This window comes from Alosa sapidissima, chromosome 5 (genome assembly GCF_018492685.1).
Source record: "Alosa sapidissima isolate fAloSap1 chromosome 5, fAloSap1.pri, whole genome shotgun sequence".
NCBI lineage: Eukaryota > Metazoa > Chordata > Actinopteri > Clupeiformes > Clupeidae > Alosa > Alosa sapidissima.
Window position 1 is genome coordinate 11,349,975 of NC_055961.1, and position 22,519 is coordinate 11,372,493.

Below are 22,519 nucleotides of genomic sequence, written 5' to 3' on the forward strand. Positions count from 1 at the left end.
CTGGTCTGCATCACTGAACTGCAGAGGGGAGAGCACAACACACACTGAGGGCCACCCAAACTGATTTCAGCAGATGCAGGGCAGTCATGTCAGTGGAGGAGGAGCGAAGGAAGGGAAGTGTGGGGGTAGCACGTTCTGAAAGAAATACCGAGATAGAAAACCCGAATAGGCGTATTGTAAGCAGCACTTTCTGTTTGAATGTTTTAAACGGATCCACCGAGAAGTCGTTAAGCTCACAGCTTTAAGCTGCCCTGGAGATGGGGGACAAGGCGGGGACCAGGTAACGTTAACGATAGCTCATTGCAGTAGCGTCAACATATAATGTGGTTATGTATGCGCTGGTAGCTAGCTAGTTGAGGCGTGAACAGTCAATAGCCTAAATGGTAACGGTATCCAAGAGCAACTCCTGCTCGTTATAGTTGGCTACCAGCTGTGATTGCAGCAGGCAGAAATCAAGTGTATTGAGCATAGCAAAGCTCACATATCTGCGTTGCCACTGGAGAAATAATTTAACCATATACTGCTACGACCCAATCGCTAGCTCACGGTATTTTGTCAGGTTTGCTATTGTACGAGCGAAGCTAGCGCAAAGATCAAGAGCCTTGTTTTGATAACGTTAAGCAGCTAGCTGGCTAAGTTAAGTTAGCCAGATTGCTTCAAAGCATTTATCCCTGAAGACAATTTTGGTAATGTATTCTGTTGCAGCTGTGGACTCCTTTAACTGCACGTCCCAATTATCACTCGTATATTGCATTCAGTCTATTAACGATTTAGCCATCTGCGTCGCTGCACAAAATCAATGTCAGAATTTGCAAGCGTCGAAGTTAGCGCATACTAATATTTTTTGCATTGCAACACATATAAAATGCACCAGACGTTCTGAAGGTAATGAATGATGATGCATCAAAGGGACTAGAAGCTATTTGGGAAAGAATTCCTTTAACATTATGGCATTTTGAGGTCGACAACTACATTGTCCACATCTGGTCTGGGCTTTAGCCTATCTCGAGTGATGACTAAGTATGAAATGTAACACCTTTAGGCGAGGGTAAAATCCTCAGCCAGCAAAGACCACACCACTGATCTCAGCCATTAAGCCTGATCGGTATTGTTTTGAGTCTTGATGTTGAAACCAACATGACATCTGTGTATCCTGAAATTAACTGGTAGGAATTACTCAATTATTTCCTATTTAGGCGCAGGTGTATTTTGTTTGAATTAGAATGCACTAATTACTAAGTTGTACTTAATCACTGTCATTGTAGGCAATAATATTGATTGCCAAGGCAATTGCTGGGTTATATTTACAATGTTGTGTGTGATTGCTTGGCCTGGAATTTCAGTCAGTTTCTTGGGTAGTGATTTTGCACTTTGCAGCATAGGCTAGTCCCTGTTGCACCTGTTTGTATTTTAGTGACAGCCATTCTGTTAATCTAGTCAACTGATGTCATGTGTTTATAGATTTCAGAAGTTTTCACTTATGTATTTGCTCACATTTCACCTTACTACTTATTTTACACTGCCTTGAATTCTATTTGCCATAACAGGGTATTCAAGAAGTCGAGCCCCAACTGTAAGGTAAGTCATTTGTATCTGACTGCCCTGTCATGCACATGTGACTCTTTAAGTGGCCTTATTGTACTTCTCCATGTCTATTCAAAACCAAGGGGATAAAAGCAATGTTCGACTTCTTCTAGGTCACAGTGTACCTGGGTAAGAGAGATTTTGTGGACCATTTGGACCAGGTGGACCCAGTAGGCAAGTTGGCTCTGTCAGAGAATCACAAACACGTTTCATCTATTAAGGAGGATTTCAGAAGAGCTAGAAATAAACTTGTGTCTTTTCCTCTGTACCCACCCCCCGGCCCGGTTTCCTCTCCTTCCATAGACGGAGTAATCCTGGTTGACCCAGAATACCTGAAAGACAGAAAAGGTTTTTACCCTATATATTACTACTTCCGGGGTTTTCCTATCTGACTCAAAAGTGTTTCGGAATTTGTATGATCTAATGCAGGATTCTCCCAGTCAACACACTCTGTATTCAAGAAGTTAGAATTAGGAATCAGTCTTAGTGATCACCTTTTCAAGGTCACAGGAATAGAGGGTTGAATCTAAAGAGCACTCACTAGAATATGATGGAGGGCAGTGATCCAGTTTGCTCTTAGCCTGGATAGTTCCATCCCTTTGAGACTTCTCCAGGCTTAGGTCTGGGCTACCTGAATAGGCTGAAGTATAACTGGGCTGCAATGTTGTCAACAAAAGAATACTATACTGGTTTTTCTAGTGGATCAACATAAATGATACAGCCTGCTATTTGCCTTTGTGTAGTGTGATCATGTTGATAGCCACAGATTGTATTGTTATTTGCAAAGCTGTTGAACTGGTTAAGGATAGACCGATATCAACAGCCTATCATCTTTAGTAACATTGACAATGAAGCTCACTGCTTTATGTTCTGGGTGTTAGACTGGTTCGGTAGAACATGAGGCAAACGTGCTGAAATTTTCCAACTCCTCCTCTTCTCCTTTTTCCTTGTCCATCGCAGTGTTTGTGACCCTCACCTGTGCTTTTCGGTATGGCCGCGAGGACCTGGACGTCCTTGGCCTGTCTTTCCGGAAGGATCTGTACATTTCCACTTTTCAGGCGTTCCCACCAATCCCGGACGAGCGCAAGCCCAACAGTCGCCTGCAGGAGAGGCTGCTTAGGAAATTAGGCCAGCATGCACATCCCTTTCATTTCACTGTGAGTCCACACACACACACACACACACACTCACACACTCACTCACACACTAGCTGCCTCAGGATTTAGCTAACATCTGCAGCTATATATGGGATCTATTCACAGGCTTAACCAACTAGCGCTTCTGCAAAACAACAGGAAGTAGCACTGGTCCAAAATATAGACGTATATAACGCCTTAATTGGGTCATTGAGTGACTAGCCATAACGTGGTCCGTATTTCTTTATAATCATTAATGAAACTGACAATGAATGCTCCCCTCTGCCAGGTGACATTGGTCAGTGTATTTAGGGAGGTCATAAAGCGAAACATTGCATGCAACCACTTCTGCCGGAAAATAGTTCCTCAATTTTGGTTCACATAGGTTCACATACTATAAATGCATTTCCTGTTCTTAATGACCTCAGTAATCAAATGGGAAGTTCTTGTTTTCTTGGTTAAGGCAACTATCCAAATTATTAAAATATACCTTTTAAAGCTTCTGAATATCAGAACTGACCATGTTTTTTTCATGTTAGTCTGTTAAATCAATTAAAATTCATACTATAATGGAGAAGTGTCAAGTATAGAAACGCTGGCAGAGTTATCAAAAGAGATACAGGTTTTGACAAATGGAATTAATATGAATTAATAATCCATGACTGTGGTGGAGAAATGCATGGTATCAGTGCCTGCACTACCTTTGAACTGATGTGCTATAAACTCTAACCACAATGCCATCACCGTGGCCATGCCTAGAGAGCAAGTGGAAAAGATTATATTTGTGCAATGGTTTGTTTTGATACAATGTTTATTCTCACCACATAACCTGTATGGTTTAAATGAGCTCAAACTCAGTTTTGGTATGTGGGGTATAGCAATGTGTGTAGACTGTGTGGACGTAATGCCTGACGCTGTTGCTTTTGCTCATGTGTTTGTTCTGATAGATCCCTCAAAACCTCCCCTGCTCTGTCACTTTGCAACCAGGACCCGAGGATACTGGAAAAGTATGTACACACATACACACACACAAAGACAAATACATATCTACAACCCATTTGTCTTGTGGCATTTGCATATAAAATGCTGAACACAATATTTAATCTTATTTACATGATCGTACATATCAGGCACGCATGAAAAGCACAGAAGGATCGGTATTCCAAGTCATGTTTAATCCCATCAACATTTACTATGAGAAGATTTTCGATTTAGAGCCAAATTTATTCTGTTTAGATTATAGTTTAGAATACTTGCAGCCCAAGGACTGTTGTCCTATAATCTGTATTGATGGATGAATTTATCGTGTCCAATTCTGCCCGTAGGCCTGTGGAGTTGACTTTGAGATAAGAGCTTTCTGTGCCAAATCGGTAGAAGAGAAGATACACAAAAGGTACAGCGACGCTTTCTCTTGCCCTCTGCTATGTTCTTGTTTCTGTTGTTATTTTTATAGATCTGTCAGTGGAGTACATTCACATGTACACAAACGAGGTTTGTTTTCTAAAACTTGCAGTTTGTTGAAATTCTACTCCTCATTCACTTGATTCAGGAATTCCGTGAGGTTAGTGATTCGTAAAGTGCAGTATGCGCCCGAGAAGCCGGGACCCCAACCCATGGTGGAGACGACGCGCAGCTTCCTGATGTCCGATCGCTCGCTTCACCTGGAGGCCTCTCTAGATAAAGAGGTAATGATGGTGTGCAGACATCAAAACGGGACGCTGAACTGATAAGTGAAGCCCTACAGTCTTGACAGTCTAGTTATGTCAGTGAGAGCAAAGACCTATTTTTCTGTGTTATAAAGATGGGTAGCACTCAAACACTTGCATCATACTTCTGCACAAATATTAGTGCTGGCTTTCAGTATGGTTAAGTGTGGCTCATAGCAGTGAAGATACTCTGCAGTGGTACATGGACATTGTTTACTCTGCGGTTTGTTATGTCTGGACTTTATGAGTAATCTTCACATAGTTTTATATTAAACAGTTTTCTACCAGGAAGACTCCTTTGTTATGTCTGTGACTCACTGAAAGACTCCTTTGTTATGTCTGTGACTCACTGAAAGACTCCTTTGTTATGTCTGTGACTCACTGAAAGTTTCTGTCTGTAGCTTTACTATCACGGAGAGCCCATCAGCGTGAACGTCCACGTCACCAACAACTCAACTAAGACAGTCAAAAGAGTCAAAATCTCTGGTGAGATCATATGACCGGACCAGTCACTTACTGTGTTCTTTTACCATCTATCTAGTAGAGTCCACTGTTGTGTGTTGTTTTCATTTCTTTTTTTATCAAGACTAGAGCATACCTGGATAATTAAATCAGATAATCAAATAACTTAACCGTGAAATGCTATTAGAGACTATGATGAACGCATTAAGCATGAAATATAATTTGGAGCCATTTTTAGCCTGTTTGGTTGTTTGTGTGTGGTGGTCACTGACGTCCGACGTCCTTCCTCTTTCCTCTTAGTTCGTCAGTATGCTGACATATGCCTGTTCAGCACTGCACAGTATAAGTGTCCAGTGGCCCAGCTCGAGGCGGAGTAAGTTAAAACTTCCCTTTTTCTGTTAAAGGTCAGCCAAGCTATGGTAATACACAATGCCTGTTGTGCTATTTGTTTTTGTGTTCTGCCCAATGTGAATCGACCATATTGTGTGAACAGAACATGTGGTCTCCATGAGTGGACAGAGTTTGGGGAAGAAAAACAAGAAAAAGACTTGTTCCACTAACATTGAAAGAGTCAGTGAAAAGAGACATCCAGTCACCCAGGACAATAATCTTCCTGTCCTGGTCAAAGCATAGAGGAAGACTGTGTGGAGACTACTGAAGGGAAGGGCGTGTTCAGTCTCAAAATGACCAACTTCTGCAGGAAATGCTGACATTTTTAGTTTCACATTTTCTGTCATCTCTCTCTCTCTCTCTCTCTCTCTCTCTCTCTCTCTCTCTCTCTCTTTTTTTTTTTTTATGCCTTTGACTTCTTGAGGAAGTTATTTTTATTTGATTAGTGTTACTTATATGGATTTGTATCTTTGTGTTGGTTATATAAAGTTGTTTGCAGTGAACAACAAGAAAAGCTAGGGTTGCAAACAAACATAACTCTGGTTTAATAATCAGTAGTAGCTAGTAGTCGGAGGAGGAGGGATATTATTTAGATAAGTAGAAGTTCAGGAATTGGCCTAGCTCATGAAGATGGAATTGGAGAAATCTGAGGGTTTTTCAGATGGTGTCAGTCAGATGTCAGTTCCTCACCTCCCATCTTCTGCAGTCTAACCCGATAACAAAATGCTCCAGTGTTGAAGTGCTGATGTGTTAGTATGTTAACACCTTCCAGTTTCAGCTGAGCAGACACAAAAACACACCACACACACACACGTACACATACTGGTCATATTGCAGTAATTCAGTGTTTTGACCTTTTTAAGACACTTTATGAGCACAGGAAATGTCTCACTTGCACTTCATTTATTATTCATTGTATTTTATTTGTGTGTGTTGCTTTTCTATCTGCTTTTCACCTACACAGCGACCAGGTGTCGTCCAGCTCAACGTTTTGTAAGGTGTACACACTGACGCCCACACTGAACAACAACCGCGAGAAGCGGGGCCTCGCCTTGGACGGCAAGCTGAAGCACGAGGACACTAACCTAGCCTCCAGCACCATGTAAGCTCACCGTTATGGGCACCGCAGAACAGGGAGGCTGGCACCACAGCTGTAGACCCACCTGTTGAGTGTAGCTTCTACGCTAATGCTAATATCACTGCACTAGTTAAATCTGGGGGTCCTCACGGTCTGGTAGTTTATAATGATATGCTAGTGTGTGTGTAACAGTGTACATCTAGTCATATAGCAGATTCTTTTATTTTATTACAGTACAGGTATATATTCGTGTATATAAGAGTGTGTGTTTGTCCTCTCTGGGAATCTAACTCATGGCTTTATAAGCACTCTGCTTAGTTGACAGCCAGCTCTTATACATGAACTGGGGAGTTAACTTCCTGATTAAGGTGGATGCTTTAACACCGGCTATTAATAGTCAATTTTGTTATGGTAATATTAATGTGGTTACTTGTGCTATTTCTTAATGATGTCAGTACTTAAATGAAGGAATTTTTAATTCAGCAGTGAAGTGAATGTCAACGAACTTGGAGTGCCCCTCTATTGAGAAGTAACTTTAGGACGGCAGACATAGCGTACATTATGTGAGTCTTATCATATGTAGGCATCTAACAGGGAGGCTACACCGCACGCGTAATTGAAGCGTTCTGTTTGGCGACGCGTAGAAACAATTTTTTTCAAATGTACGTGCCGCTATCACGTCTGGTATAGCCAGTTCCATTAATCATAGTGAACGCTAATTATGGCAGCAGACGCAACGCAAATGGAACGCTTCAGTTACGCTCCCGGGGTAGCCCCCCCTATGAGAGTGAGGATTGTCTTAGGTTATTAATTAGTGATTGTAACATGGAAGCTGCTGTAAAACAGTTTGGAAATGCATCTCTAATGCATCCCCAGTGACTGTAACTAAACCATCAAAAGCATTTTCACAAACTGTTTTTTTGTTTGTTGGTGAAATGGGTCGTTCTATGCTTTTCATTTCCTGGGGAAAACACCCAGATATTATCAGGAAGTGGTAGAGCTGTGGTTATCAAATGTATACCAGTCTTGCTTTGCAAACCACTGTGGCATAAATATCAACCTGCAGGCAATAGCTTGCTGGAGCTGTGGTGCTAACTGTTTTCTTGGGGTGGGCCCCACAGTGCGAAGGACGTCAGCAACAAGGAAGTGTTGGGCATCTTGGTGTCCTATCGGGTGAAGGTCAAACTGGTGGTTTCGCGCGGAGGGTGAGCTTTGCCACTTATTTAGATGACTGCATGCGCACCAAGGCACTTAAGCTCTCATGATCCATCATTTCACTGTCTTAGACACACACACACACACACACACACACACATACTCAATTGTGTACACACAGAGACTCTCTTACATAAATATGCGCACACACACACATACACACATACACATTACCACTTGCTTCTTGCAACAGTAACAATCTCTATAAAGAGTTTGGCCAGTTAGCACAGATGCTGTCACAATCTCCTGAAATTGCCTTAAGACCTGCCTTATTGCCTTGCCTTAAGGTAAATCGCGATGCGTATGCTAAATTAACTTATTTGCATGGTCACCTCGCAGTATCTTGCAGACGGGAGTAGAAACGCCCCAAACTCCATATTCATTGAGGCATAGTACAATACATGTGAACTTGCACATTTGAAAGAAGCAATCCTCAGTGTGCACCATTAGAAGATCATCTTGCACATTTGTTTGGGGGTGATATGGAGTTTACACATATGTGTATGCACGCACACCTTTAGTAAATCGGCTCTATCTATAGTAACCTTTTCAGTATGATTGAGTGGGTGTAGTGCGGCCTAAGATGAAGTCATTGTTGGACGGCGCGTTTGCCAGTCACTTAAGTGATTAAAAACACACATCTCCTACTGTGGCTGAATACCAAATCACTGCATATGTTTAGGCCATTGCAGTGTCTGTAGGTATCATAGTGCATAGGAGACCCCAAAACACTTGCCTTACTGGCACACTAAAATGCACATTGTGGTCGGTACTGCTGTAGAAGCCATCACTGTTGTCAGAGAGTTCATGTGGACCTTGAAGCTCTCCTTAATGTTCATTCTGAATTAATCTCAGTCAAAATAACTAGTTACTCAATATGCTGACAAAGATTATTTGTCTACATTGTGCTATTAGTACCTGTAAACCTAGGTAGCTGCAAGCAACCCATGCTCGTTATTCTTTACAGAATTGGCATATTCAGGTAGATTTATGTAAATCTGAAAATGGTGCTGATCGTCTTTGTTTCATCTGAGAACTATCCATGGTGCTGAATGAGATGGCTAGAGGAGAGAGTCCACAGAGTTCCATTACTCATCCAATATACAACAGATACTTATTTCACATACATGCTCACATTCGCGTAACACCACACACACACACACACACACACACACACACACACACACAAGCTAGAGATGATGTGTATGTGCTTGGTTTTTTGGGCTTTTTTGTGTTTTAGTTCATCCCATTTCATTTCTCCCTCTCCTGTGTGTGTCTTCTGTTGATCTTTTCCTCCTGTCTGTCTCTGTCTCTGCCCCCCCTCCCCCTGTCATCTGTCTCTGTCTCCCTGGTGGGTTTCTTCAGGCTCTTAAGCGGATTGTTGGAGAGGTAATTTTACACCTGAGTGGTCTGTTTCCAAGCATCTTTGCCAAGCTCACCTGAGACGTTTGGGGGTGAACTGTGTGTGTGTGTGAGTGAGAGAGAGGAAGGGATGCCATGCTTGTACACCTTTTGGGGGTTCCCTAGTATCCAGGTCTCTTTTTTGATCCTTTTGCGTTTGCTTGTTTTTAGTTGGTTGATATTTTACAGAGATAAACGCTAATGCTAAAGTGTCCGAAATGTCTACCACAGGAACATCAAATGATTGAGCTGGGACATTGTTTGTTGCTCTCTCACCCTTTGTATTTGTTTTAACAGGGACGTGTCGGTGGAGCTGCCCTTTGTCTTGATGCATCCCAAACCCACAGACCTCCCAGTGTCTCGGCCACCATCAGGTACAAGCCTTGTTCCACAAACACGGTGCCCTCTTGAAACTCCTTCCTAGTTGAATGCGGCAAATTATGATTATATTGTATGCTGTATCTCAAAAAAAGAGGGAACATGTAAAGCTAAGAAGTGCATTAGAACTTTTGACTTGCACCATCTTGAAGAAACTCAAAGCAAAGGTTTTAATTGTTCCTTTCCATTGACCCATTTGTGTTCAGTATATGACTGTCTTAAAATGTGGTGACTGTTTCTTCTCTGTGTTGGGATGGGGCTGCACGATTTGGGGAAAATATCCAATAGTGATTTTTCTGACAAATATTGCGATTGTGGTTTGATATAATTTTTGAAAGTCAAGCTTCAGTTCAATATTCCAAATTGTGCTATTAAATTTGGTGAGCTTGATTGGTGAGCATGCCTAGTGCATGAGATGCATAGCACTCCTCTTGGGTGAGCTTCATTGTCTGCTACACAAGCAGGATGACATGAATATTGAAAACCCTAGATGTGACAAGATTAACCATTGGGATGGACGCACAGTTCATTTCAGCCTTTGTGATTAGCTAATTTCTTCAAATTGCACTTTCAATTAAAAATTAATTAATTGTGCAGCCCTATTGTGAGATTAATTTTGTATTCCGATGAAATATTTCTAGTGACGTTACTGTACATTTCCACAGCTGTCCCAGATGTGGATCCTCCTATTGACACAAACCTAATTGAGTTTGACACAAAGTAAGTTCACCATTTCTCCATGCTGAATGTCTTAATTCAATCATGTCCAGTTTGATTTAAAATTTCAAGGGGTATTGTTCAAAGGGTATTGTTATTCGGTCCATCCATCTTTGTGGATGGATGGAAGCTACTGATCAGGGGCGCGTTTCCCAAAACCATAGTTGCTATCTAAGTTAGCAACTATGTTGGTTGCAATGCCATTTCCCATTGCCAACCAACTAAGGTTTCGAGAAACGTGCCCCAGACGTACCATATGCACCATATCTTGGACCTACCACATGATCACTCACAGCTGACACAGAATGCAGATGCTGGGCTTTGGTTAATACTGCATGACTGGGGCAAGCATCTGCAGTCACCTCACTGCTCTTGGCTATTGTCATTAGCAGTAATTCAAATTAAGCGTCCATTCATGGATCCAAATCTGACCGGTGACCAGTGAGTTCCGTTGTGATTTACATGAATGATTGTGAATGCCAGAGACCTTAAAAGCAGCCATGAATCATTGTTAGTTCTGTGGCACTTGAGACCAGCATGTCACCATAATTTCCCCCTGCTTGTTCTGCAGCAGCTTCTCTCAAGATGACGACTTCGTGTTTGAAGATTTTGCCCGTTTAAGGCTTAAAGGAGTGATAAATGAAAAGGATGAAGACTGCTAAAGATATTTCTTTTTTTCTCTCTTTCTGTAACCCCTCTCCTCCCTTCTTTCTCTCCCACACACAATCTATATATCATTCATGTATAATGAACAGAGAATACAGTCTCTCTGAGACTGACACTGAAAAACCTGTCCTCCATCTCTTTGACTCATTTATTCCTGCTTAGGAGTTTTATTGAAACAAGGCAGCTTTATCATTTACAGGGACCCACCACACAGTTACTGTAACTAGAGAGAGAGAATCAAAACAGATGCTGGTGAGTTTTCACGTGAAGCGAGGCATCTGTTTTTGACCATGATGGACTCTGAGAAGAGACAAACCATTACAAATGACCCTTTTCCGCTTTTCTGCAAGTTTTTAATTCACTTGTTTGTCAAATAGCCTAACTTCTCCGTGACAGGGGGATTAAAAAATAATGATCGCAAAGGACATCGGGATCAGCATCATTTCAGCTCCCATATGCCGTCTTACTTAGAATGTGAAGATACCTGTGGAATCGTGGATTATGATGCCCTGTCATTTTACATATATGAAATCCTATTTAATAAGTGTCATTTGCATTGTGAGATCATGATCTAGATTTGAAGTGAAGTCGCAGATAAAATGATGGTGTGAAAAGGGTGACGAGAGAACACCTTTCTTCACACACCTGGGGAGTTCTCAACTGATGGCTTGCCCTAATGAGCTGCACGGCACAAGTGGAAATTGTTAGTGTTCGCTTTTGCATGAAGCTTTGACAGGTGTTAACCAAATTCAGAACAGTCTGTGCTTTCACTCCCGAGGGGTGGGGTGGGGTGGGGTGGGGATCATGTCAAGAATGGAGCATTCTGTGTTGCTGTGAAGGATTTTTTTCGTGTGTGTGTGTGTGTGTGTGTGTGTGCGTGCGCGCGCGCGTGTATGGATGTCCTGCAATGTAGAGCAATCCTGTACAAATGAATGAGACTGCTGCTTTTCTGTTCTGTTGGACACCATTGACAAAACAGAACAACGGGTTAAGATGAAACAAGCTGTTGATAATAATTATTGTTATGTTCATTTTCATTATCATCAGAAATGTGCTGTTGGCCAATTTTTTTTGTTTCAATTTCAGATTTTTATTTAATTTTCTAATTAAATGTGAGAAAATCTAAAACTTATGCTGAATGTTTTCATTTCGTTGTATTTTTAGAAAAACATTTTTCTAAGGCTCAGTGAAATGCTATCACTGCAGACTAAATGAAGAGAAATTAGCAAATAAGACCTATAACACTTAAATGCACAGAAGTGAGTAAGGAATTAGTACATTAGCATGTTTCTGACTTAAAACTAATCAAATCCATCATAAAAATAATAGTTGAGGTATCTGAAAATGAAATGAGGTATCAGCCATTTCTAACATATTCAGTAGTTAATGCACCTACTTACAATTGCAAAATTCACAAATACAAGTCCATTAAGCATGTCCAATAGCATACCCCATCCTGTAAATAAATATTTTAAAATGTGCAAACATACACAGGTAAAAACTTATTTTAAAATGTCCTGGTTATGCAACCACTACAAATTGCAACCAACTGAAATTAACTCTTCATGACAGAAGGTTCATCTTCCAGATCTTGTTCACCATCCGCTGGATGTAGCTGTTGAGCTTCTGGATGGGTAGGGGTGCCCATATGTTCAGCAAAACGATGCCACCTAGTGGATTATAGTAAGAACACAGAATTGACAGAGACTGGAAGTTGGTTGAGGAGGTTGTGATTTTTATCCATACAAAAACTCACTCACTTATTCTGTAAAGTGACAATGACAAATTAAGGGGTAGTTTGCTTTGAGTTCTAGAATATTTTATGCACAAAATAACCTTGGTGACCTAACAGTTGAATTAAAGGTTTAATGCATGTGCACCTGTTGTGGCTGAACTGAGAAGCCAAGTGGCTTATGTTTGTGACATTTTTTGGCACAACTTTAATCTTTGCCCATAAATGAGATTAGATTGGTAACTTGTATTAGTTAACTACTAACAGCATCACAGCAAATCCTAAAGGTACGATATTACAGTATTCTCAGGATATATTTGGAAATTAGTTAGCTACTAACAGCATCACAGCAAATCCTAAAGGTACGATATTACAGTACTCTCAGGATATATTTGGAAAGTACCAGTTAGCAGTCATTCTGTGTCAAGTCAGACAGAATCCAAGAAAATGCTTGCTGCACGGTCTCAGAATTTGCTCAAAGTTTGTCTACATAATGTTTAGATCCCAAAACTTGTAAGACCTGTAAAATACTATTGTTCCATTCCAGTGTTTTCATAAAAAAAAAAAAAAAAAATTGATTTATCAATTTTACACTCTCAAAAATGTCTGATCATGGCAGTTAATGTTTGGACATTAATATCTTTAAAATCTGTATTCCTAGCCTGCCCAAACTTTGTAGGATGGAAGACAAACATATTCTCACTATGACTGGACCATTAAACGTTTGCATGCCGATTAGTTTTAGCCTATATAAGGCCCTATATTGGCGGGGGGGGGGGGGGTCTCTGAGGTCTCCACAACAAATACACATGAAGTTATTAAGGATAAATCGAGGTGACGGAAAATCACAACCTTCCCATGTTTAATACTCAAATTCTTCAATCCCCATTATATGTGGAGCTCAAATATTTGCACAACATTAATCAAATATTGTATGTAAAGAAAAAATGATGATTGATACAAAATGCGCACAAAAAAAGTTATATAGTACCCGTAACGTCACTCTTGCACTTTTTTTCCAAATCTAACTCCTAATTCCTACTCCTTAAGGCCTTGTAGAAAATCAATAAGCATGCCGTACAAACTTGTAATGGTTCATTCATATTGAGATGTTTGTCTTCCACCCTACATAATTTGAGCTGACTATGAATAATACTTTTCATGATATTAATGCACAAACATTGCTTCCAAGATAAGGTGTTTTTCAGGCTGTAAAACTGAAGTAATTTCAAGGGCGGGAAATAATATGAAGACAGGATTTAAACAGAAAGATTTTACAGGCCTTGATTTTGGGACCCATTCATGATATAGACAAAGTCTAAACAAAATTTGAGATGGTGCAGCAACAACCATATCTGATTTGACACTCAATGACCCAGCTGGAATAGAGGGTGGGTGAAGCTAAACAATCAAAACATACTGAATGAATGAAGTTAAACAATCAAATACTACTTAAACTGATAATTGATGCACACTTTGGACTATCAAAGTAGACCATATATTAGTTAATGACCACAGAGCAGCAGAGCGTCTGTGTATGATCACATGCTGCCTTGGATTTAAAGATGTGGTCACTATGTATGATGGGTGAGATGAGCATGGCTTATTTTAGTTTATCCAAAAACATCCCTATCTGACCCAGAATGTTGTATCCCGAGGAATTCTGTCTCATGTTTTTTCTGTGTAACATACTAGTGGTGAAGTATGCATAGGGTAAGTTGAAAGAAAAAAAACATTTCATCAGCAAAAATACCTCCTTCATCTCACCTTTCTTGCATTTGATTGAATTTATTAACCCGGCTTGCCTCCAGTCTCTTTTCTTTCATCCAGCGCTCCAGAAGTTCCTCTTTCTCCTGCCGAACAGCAGAGAGCTCATTTCTTAGAGCCACCAGCTCCCATCTCTGAGAGGTCAGTTCCTTGGACTGCAGCTCCAGGGAGTACTCGTAGTCAGCCATGTTGGTCTTCAAAGTGGCCATTTCACGTCCAAATACCAAAGCTTCATTGCGGAAACGGACAACCCTAAGAGTCAGGACAAGATCACACTATTACAGTGAAAGACAGTTCACAATATGTAGCCTATACAACATACTGAGTTTCGTGATCAGTTTTCACATTGTGGGAATTAAGGGACCTGACAAAATACCATTTACAGCTGGAGGAAACTAAGTCAGATCTAAAACTTTGAGAATGGTGGTTGGTGGTTTGCTTGCATCTTAAATCTGCATTGTAGGCTAAATATTCTTGAAACGGACATGGCGTTGCAAATCTCTCATAAATAATATTGAACAAATCGATTTATACCAACAACAAAAAAAAACACACACACACACATGCACAGTTAACTCACTGTGCATGGCAGTACTGCAGTTCTGCCTCTTTGAGATACAAGGCCGCAGTGAGGTCTCTGAGCTGTTCTCTGAACTGCAATTAAGTCAGACACAATATGATAATGACTGACAAGCAACAAAAACTCACCACCAGATAAAGGAGATTATGGCTCTCCAATTTGATTAGGTAAATGATATCATGCATGTCTATATAGCCTGTAGAGAAGATATAGGCAAAACTGGCATGACCTTCATTCTGTCCTGTTCACTTTCCCTCAGTGCCAGCTGATGCTTGAGTGACAGATCATCGTTTGCTCCACATCCATGTCTTTCAACACTAACAAATGAAAAATGCAACAATAAATATATGCCCGAGCATAAAGTAACAATACTGGGTGAGAATTTAACATCTCCAATCAAATGATCAAAATCCTTTAACCTACCAACCCTGAAGACCGTCCAATAGTTTATCTCGGAGATCAACTTTTTCTTCCAAACTTGAAACTGTCATTAAGCAAATTTGGCAAACATATCTACTTTACAATCAGGAACTCACAATTATAAGAAAAAAATCGGGATATAACAGCAAATGACTTACGTGAAACGAATAGACCATGAAATGGATCTTTCTGAATGTAGTCTCTTTTGAACAATTCACCACGCACGTGACTCTTCCACTTCTCCATTGTTGATGTAGAGCCAAGTTGCCTGAATAGCCTACAGATTTGTTTTAGCCTCTTGCCTACGAAGCCAACGAGTATAGTCCTATATAGGCTAGTATCTTTGTAGACTCCACTCTTTTAAAATAATAGCCTGCGTCGGAAAAAATACAAGTTTTTCGCTCAACTTTATTTCGCCTTTTCGTTTACACTGTTTGACCTAGTAGACCTTCCTTCCAAGTGTAACTATCCAATCGCCTTCACTCTGCAAAATAGAAAATAGATCACCCACCTCTGCTCAGTCTGGACAGTTGTAGTTTAAAAACATGCCTTGCACATACATTTACTTTGCATATGCTTGTGTTCCACCTAAGGATAAGACAAACTACTTTGAATCAAAGCTGGACTGAATGATATAAATTCAGTCTTTTAATATAATTTCCAACACCAAACAGGTGTCAGAAAATCACAAGCGCAACGCTCATTTTAATAGAGGTGTATGGTTCACACGACAGCAATTCAGCTTCATTTGACATTTTTGATTAACTTTATATTTCGCTATTTGTTAGCTGTTGTCTTTCTAGGATCTGCTCTGTTAACATCCTGAGAGATTGAACATGTGATGACAACTCTTCAGAGTTATACAGCTAGTTTACTTGATATGAGGTTATTGTTTTTCTTTAGGCTAGTATTATTTCTAGAATTTGGGGGGACAGAAAAAAAGGCATAACAAAAAAAAAATCAGTTTACTTGATTGTTATAACCCATTCTGGACTTTAATTTGTGAATCATGTACAGTAAAGGACAATTCATTTTCGCAAAACAAACATAATATTTTTGTAATAATATATTTTAAAGAAATCCTCTACACACACACACACACACACACACACACACAAACACACGTTTCAAAGACATGGCTGCAGTTCACTCCTTGGTCTTCATAGACAGTTTCATTTTACACAGCAGACAAATAAGACATCTCAAGTATGTTTCGGCATACCCCATGGTTTCACAACACAAGACTGTCATAAAACATCGTGACCACTACAATAGTATATGATTTTGCATCACACTAGCACAGATAGAGAATTTAATGTGTGTAAACATTAACACCTGCCTTTCCTACAACTACTCTTGATCATCATTAACTACAGAGATTTGTATGTTGTGTCCACTTTGACTAGTCGGTCAGTGCGCCCTCCTGGATAAATAGATAGTCTAAGTTGTAACATTATCCAAATAATTATGTACAATCTAGCCTTTGTGTATCATACATGACAAGGGTTTGTATAAGACATAACAGGGTTTTGTATGTACAATTAAAAGTCTGGAAGGTTTGTTTTGCTTCAAAATATAGTTCACAGCATACATCCTGAAAGAAATATCATGATGAACTTTAACAAGCAGAACAGGAATGATGATTACCACAACACATGTACTAATAAATAAATAAACAAGGATAAGTGAAATTAGCAAATTCCACCTTTCCCTGCATAGAATCTGGTCTTCAATTGGCAGAACTGTGTCCAGCTTGGTGAGTGAGTTACTGGACCATGTATTCCTGACGCTTGTTCAACCTGAACTGTAAAAGAGAGACAGCCCCCACTGCCACATAGATGGCGGCTGCAATGAAACAGTTGATGCCCACTTGATTGTATAGGCCATATATTGTCCCTGGTGGGTTCTTGCTGCAAGGAGGACACAAAGGCATAAGGTTAGAGCAGCCAAATCAGAGACAGATGAGATCTTCAGCTGTTTAGCAGCAACCTTTATTTAGCTAAAGAGGTATCAAAGAGGCCATTTAGAAGTACATTCCTGAACATGAAGGGCTCTATTACAATCCTTAATCAAATTGTGTGTGTGTGTGTGTGTGTATGGGGGGGGGTGAGAGAGATCTTTAATTTAATGCCAACTTCTACTTACTCATTGCGGATATCTTCCTCAGTGAAAGGAACGTCTTCAATAAGCACGGCTGACTTTGCACTAAAGAAGATGCCCAGCATCACCTAGGGGAACAGGAATACAGGACGTCCGTCACATTACTTTCGAAATTAATTTGAATTCGTCTCAAATGCATGTACCAAGGCACAACACAGATTCAGAATTCAGATAAAATAAATGACAGGCTGCATTATAGCAACGGCTAACTAACCTAAACCTAGCTCATAGCATCACACGTCGACCAAACGAGAGGCACCTACGCCAAAACACCAGTTAACAATGAAACACATATCACACACATAACACTTCCTTAACGACTTATACGCATCAAGGAGATTCACATCAAGGAATCTGATAAAGGTTCACAGCATCTCGCTAACGCTTCTTTGCTAGCTAGCTTGGCTAGCAAGCTTAGAAAATGACAACTAGCCATCTTTAGCCAGCATTAACAGGGAAGGAATGCATACTTATTCTTACCAGCATGATAACTCCCCATATGCTTAACACGATCCCACATGCGGCCATTTTCGGACCGCAAAATAAAAGAGACGGCATTTTCTACAATATAACTGTAATTCGCTCAAATACGCGAAGAAATGACAGTCTCTCCCTATCCGAAGGACAAGTGGTGCGCGCTATTCTATCAGCTGACGCACGATTCACCAAATCGGTAATTTCCGTGAGTGTTCGGCCCATGCCATCTCGGAAGGGGACATGGTGTGTTTTGTCGCAATATCAGGGAAGTAAGAATTGAAGTTGCCAAGACATAAATGCTATACAGCTTTTATTTGAACATAATCATTTAATAACAATGCAGAAATGATTTACTGCAACTTCAAACGCATAGTAATACGCTTCCAAGAAACGAGCCCCCTCCTCAGAATTACTGTTGTCCAGTAATTCTCAGTCATGTGATGTTGATGGCACGATAGGCTACTTCTTTTACAGTCTATAGATATTTCCGATCTTTTGGAAGATACAATAAACACACTCAAGCATCCACTACCTATCAGATCATGACTGGCTCAGGGCCAGTTGAATTTAGTCGAAATACTGTTTTGAATGAGTTGCACAAACTTCAAACTTCAAACATGTAACAAACTTCAAGCTTCAAACATGTAACATATAATAGATAGATAGATAGATAGATAGATACTTTATTGATCCCCAAGGGGAAATTCAAAATGAGAATTTCAGAGAAATGTTGGTAGGCTACAAAGTCCATGTTTGTTATTATTTGCATTCTATTTGCACACACTGTTTAAATGCAGAATGTTCAGATCTCTACTGTAGAATGAGTGAGAATGTGAAGCTACTCCTCAGTAGGCTACGTCAGGAGGGAGCAGAGCATAGCGGACATCGCCCCTGTTAATACACTGCATATAGCCTATCTAGGCTATATTGTTCTTACTACTACTATAATGGTACTGCCACTACATTGCACATATCTGTACATGTTTGTTCAAACATTGTTCATATTACATAGCCATATTTATTCTGCTCTTATAAAGTTACTGCTAATACACTGCACACTGTGCTGAGTGTGTTTCACTAATTCACGGACTGGGATAAATGCAGGGACCAAGTTTCCCTCACGGGATCAAAAGAGTATATCTATTTCTACTTATATTCAATTTATAATCTAAACCACCTTCTGAAAACAACTGTATACTACTGTCTACACTGCACTATATATTTTGTCTTGTCTCAACTACTTTTTATATCACATTACACTTTTCTGCTTTTTTGCACTTCTGGTTAGACACAAACTGCATTTCGTTGTCTTTGTACTTGTACTCTGCACAATGACAATAACGTTGAATCTAATCTAATATATATAGAAAAATGCTCAAAAATTAAGGGAACACTTCACACTGGATCGGTACTCTGACACTGTTCTGAGTACAAGTAAAACTTTTGAGGCGAGTGTTTTATTTTGCAAGAACTGTCAGACATTCTGTGAATGTAGCTTGAGAATGGAGAAGAGGATTGAAGGTTTTAATTTTGTGTTCCCTTAAATTTTTTTTAGCAGTATATATATGTGGAGCAGAGGAGCAGAACACTCGCTATACACAATCTAGCCTCTAGATGGAGGTATTTTTCTCTCTCTGTTTTGCATCGCCTTGACTGAAAAAGAAGAAGAATCTTGACCAATCACTTTTTCAGAGGCGCGCAAAGGACGACGGGGAGTTTTTATTGCAAATCTTAACTTCGCGTATGCAAGGGTCTTGACGATTGATATTTTACAGCATTACTACATTTTAAAAATCAAAATCTTTCCTCAATTAAAAATCATTATAGTTGCATCTATCTAGCAGCCTAACTTGCAACATCTAAGTGAACCTGAGTTATTGCTCAGGAAGCTTGAAGTTCGCTTGCTAGTTAGCATAGCCATTGTTTATCCGCGTATATTGGCTCTCCTCACTTCAGTGGCGCTACCAATGGGTCCTGCATAGTGCGCTAATCTGCTGTTTGCTCAGCATATTGTGTTTACATTTTTAAGGGCATTTGCATTTATCATTTTTACCGACGGAGTATTCCACAAACCCAGTTCGAAGTAAGCACGAATAAATATGACTTCAGCCTCTGCAAAAGTAAGTGTGTAATCTTATAACGTTAAAGGTTGTCATGCAAGAAACATCGACGCATATTATGGACATATTAGTAGCTAACTAATTGTATTGCTTTGACGTTGCTATTGACGTTTTATGTTTTCTCGTTATCTCTAAGGTTGGCGAAATCTTCTCAGCGGCAGGTACTGCCTTCTCTAAACTGGGCGAGCTTACTATGCAGCTGCACCCAGTATCCGATTCTAGTCCTGCAGGGTGGGTTATGGTCTTCTGTTTATTCGAGATGTTTGTAATGAATGGTCAAAACTGTGGAACAGAAGTATCTTTGCGCTCTTTCAATCGTATTTCACACATATTTGTTCTATCTCTGTACATCAGAGCCAAATGGACAGAGACGGAGATAGAGATGCTTCGTGCAGCTGTGAGGCGTTTTGGCGATGACCTGAACAACATCAGTTCAGTTATAAAGGAGCGTACAGTGTAAGGACCTCTCAATTAACTTTACAGCTTTGTTAACTTCCCTGCAAGTACACTTCTCATCTCATCATTTATCAAGCAATGATATTAGACATTTTCGTAATTGTGTCAACTGTCAAGGGCTTTGAAAAATGTAGACGATTAATGTCATTGGTGTATAGAAAATGTGTTAAATGTGTAAGCCCATGTGTAATGTAGGTAATAATTGATTTTGACCCTTTGATATTACCCAATGGAAATAACCACTGTTAATATACAAGCCTGTTTTTTCCCCTGGCAGTGCCCAAATTAAGACCACAGTGAAAAGGAAACTATATGAAGACAGTAGAGTTCCTCTCTCACCTGAATCTCCTAAAAAGACGGTGAAGAAAACTGTGGCTTTGGCTGCTGCTCCTGCTTCCGTGGCTCCCACAGTCATCACCGTGCCAACGTCACAGGTTGTTGTGACCACGGGCCTCCAGAGTCAGTCCCCCATGCCACCCGCAATCAAAAAGCAAAAAACAGCAGGTGAGGAAACGGAACAGTTTCACACATCACAAGGTCTACATGCTTGCTGGTGAAATGTTATGGATTGTATTGTTTGTCCAATTTGAAAGGCCTGGCTCAGTGGCTCATGCATGTTTCTCTACTCAAATAGATGTTACTTTGAGTGCTCTGAATGACTCGGACGTGAACAGTGATTTGGTGGACATTGAAGGTCTTGGAGAGGGTTCCACCAAGAAGTTGAACTTTGATCAAGGTGAGGCAAATTAGAGTGCCCTTTTAAGCAGAATGGTTTTGTGTTACTATACTTGATAATTTTGCATACACTACCAGTCAAAAGTTTGAAGACACTTAGAAATTTCCATTCCACTCCATTATAGACAAAATACCAGCTGAGATCATTTGCTTTGTTTTTTTAATCAAGGCAGTAGTTTTCAGATTGCATTATGTGCTTACATAATTGCAAAAAAGTTATCGACTGTTGTAGAAAGAAATGGCTGATCTTAAATGCAATATCTACATTGCCCATTATCAGCAACCATTCATCCAATGTTGCAAAGGCACATTCTGTTTATTAATCTGATATGATTTTAAAAGGCTAACTGAGAAAACATTGGAGAACCCTTTTGAAATTATGTAAGCACATAATGTAATCTGAAAACTGATGCCCTGAGTTAAAAAAACAATGCAAATGATCTCAGCTGGTATTCTGTCTATAATGAAGTGGAATGGAAATTTCTAAGTGTCTCCAAACGTTTGACTAGTAGTGTAGTTAACTATAGCATTGGTGCACTATATATTTTTTATATATACTCTTTACTAGTCTTAAGTTGCACATGCATTTAATAGCTGCTAGTGAGTCATCAGTATTACTTTCTACTTCTAGTACATCATTTCTTGTTGAGCATATGTTCACCTATATTCCTATATACTTATATCACTCTACGGTATAAAACCAGCAGAATCTCCACTACCACAGAATGGGTGTGCGTCACAAATGATTCGTGGTGGTTTAGATTTCAGACATCTGAGACACAAGTCTTTGAACACTGAAACACTGCAGGCAAATATGTTTTAAAGATGCGATCTGTCATTGGTTATGTCTTGCATGGAAAATGTCCATGTGACAGGCAAAAGATTAAATCTGGTTTATAGTGTACATCATTACAACTCTTGTCTACCCCTTTGTTTTTCTCCAGAGAGCCTGAATTTGGACTCGAGTTTGATTATGAATTCCAGTGATCTGCCCCTGCTTTCACGCTGACCCAACCAAATCTTCCTTTGCCTCCCAAGCATAGAAGACCGTCAGGAGTGCTGGGCTTGACCAAAGTCAAGTACCATTACTCATATTTTGTACAGTACTGTGTCTTTTTCAGATTGTTAGATGTGTTTTTAGTTATAGTCCCTTTGAGAGAGAAAAATGCACTCACCAAAATAAATGCCTCATTCAGGGTTTCTGACTGTTTTCACTCTCTTATATTTTAAGGTTATATTATAGAAACTCAAAAAATGGTTGCACTCCAAAATTGTTTCTTTTTGCTAATTTATTTTCACTTTTAGCAGCAGGGCAGGGGTAACAAATGTTTCAGCCTAA

General features: G+C 39.9%; 4 protein-coding genes across 12 annotated transcripts; 2 read left to right on the plus strand and 2 right to left on the minus strand.

Annotated features, from left to right (window-relative positions):
• Positions 1-5: 5 nt before the first annotated feature.
• arrb2a (arrestin, beta 2a) lies at positions 6-11,086 on the plus strand. 8 transcript variants are annotated; one of them, XM_042093277.1, is made up of 17 exons: positions 6-280; positions 1,043-1,166; positions 1,548-1,578; positions 1,698-1,758; positions 1,888-1,932; positions 2,545-2,741; positions 3,668-3,727; positions 4,046-4,113; positions 4,270-4,405; positions 4,828-4,912; positions 5,189-5,261; positions 6,243-6,380; positions 7,478-7,561; positions 8,937-8,960; positions 9,270-9,346; positions 10,016-10,070; positions 10,642-11,086. In XM_042093277.1, exons 2-17 carry the CDS (start codon positions 1,138-1,140, stop codon positions 10,727-10,729), a joined length of 1,251 nt encoding a protein of 416 aa, XP_041949211.1. In that variant the 5' UTR covers positions 6-280; positions 1,043-1,137; the 3' UTR covers positions 10,730-11,086. The 8 variants fall into 8 exon arrangements, with proteins under 8 accessions (XP_041949211.1, XP_041949214.1, XP_041949217.1 ...); XM_042093275.1 differs by having other exon boundaries at positions 8-280; positions 10,639-11,086; XM_042093280.1 differs by lacking the exon at positions 8,937-8,960 and having other exon boundaries at positions 7-280.
• Positions 11,087-11,593: 507 nt separating this feature from the next.
• On the minus strand, positions 11,594-15,811 carry si:ch1073-143l10.2 (uncharacterized protein LOC565165 homolog). Its single transcript, XM_042093288.1, has 6 exons — positions 15,391-15,811; positions 15,236-15,296; positions 15,042-15,129; positions 14,813-14,886; positions 14,233-14,484; positions 11,594-12,403 (listed from the first exon to the last, which is right to left on the minus strand). Exons 1-6 carry the CDS (start codon positions 15,476-15,478, stop codon positions 12,289-12,291), a joined length of 678 nt encoding a protein of 225 aa, XP_041949222.1. The 5' UTR covers positions 15,479-15,811; the 3' UTR covers positions 11,594-12,288.
• Positions 15,812-16,196: 385 nt separating this feature from the next.
• On the minus strand, positions 16,197-18,059 carry rnasekb (ribonuclease, RNase K b). 2 transcript variants are annotated; one of them, XR_006032012.1, is made up of 4 exons: positions 17,873-18,059; positions 17,378-17,460; positions 16,938-17,142; positions 16,197-16,826 (listed from the first exon to the last, which is right to left on the minus strand). XR_006032012.1 is itself a non-coding variant. In XM_042093292.1 (3 exons), the coding sequence occupies exons 1-3, from the start codon at positions 17,948-17,950 to the stop codon at positions 16,998-17,000; spliced, it is 306 nt and encodes a 101-aa protein (XP_041949226.1). In that variant the 5' UTR covers positions 17,951-18,059; the 3' UTR covers positions 16,197-16,997. The 2 variants fall into 2 exon arrangements, 1 of the variants encoding a protein (XP_041949226.1); XM_042093292.1 differs by having other exon boundaries at positions 16,197-17,142.
• A 1,497-nt stretch (positions 18,060-19,556) lies between these two features.
• On the plus strand, positions 19,557-22,390 carry c5h17orf49 (chromosome 5 C17orf49 homolog). The gene is made up of 6 exons (XM_042093289.1): positions 19,557-19,989; positions 20,126-20,220; positions 20,344-20,445; positions 20,723-20,949; positions 21,080-21,181; positions 22,125-22,390. The coding sequence occupies exons 1-6, from the start codon at positions 19,969-19,971 to the stop codon at positions 22,187-22,189; spliced, it is 612 nt and encodes a 203-aa protein (XP_041949223.1). The 5' UTR covers positions 19,557-19,968; the 3' UTR covers positions 22,190-22,390.
• The last annotated feature ends 129 nt before the right edge of the window (positions 22,391-22,519 follow it).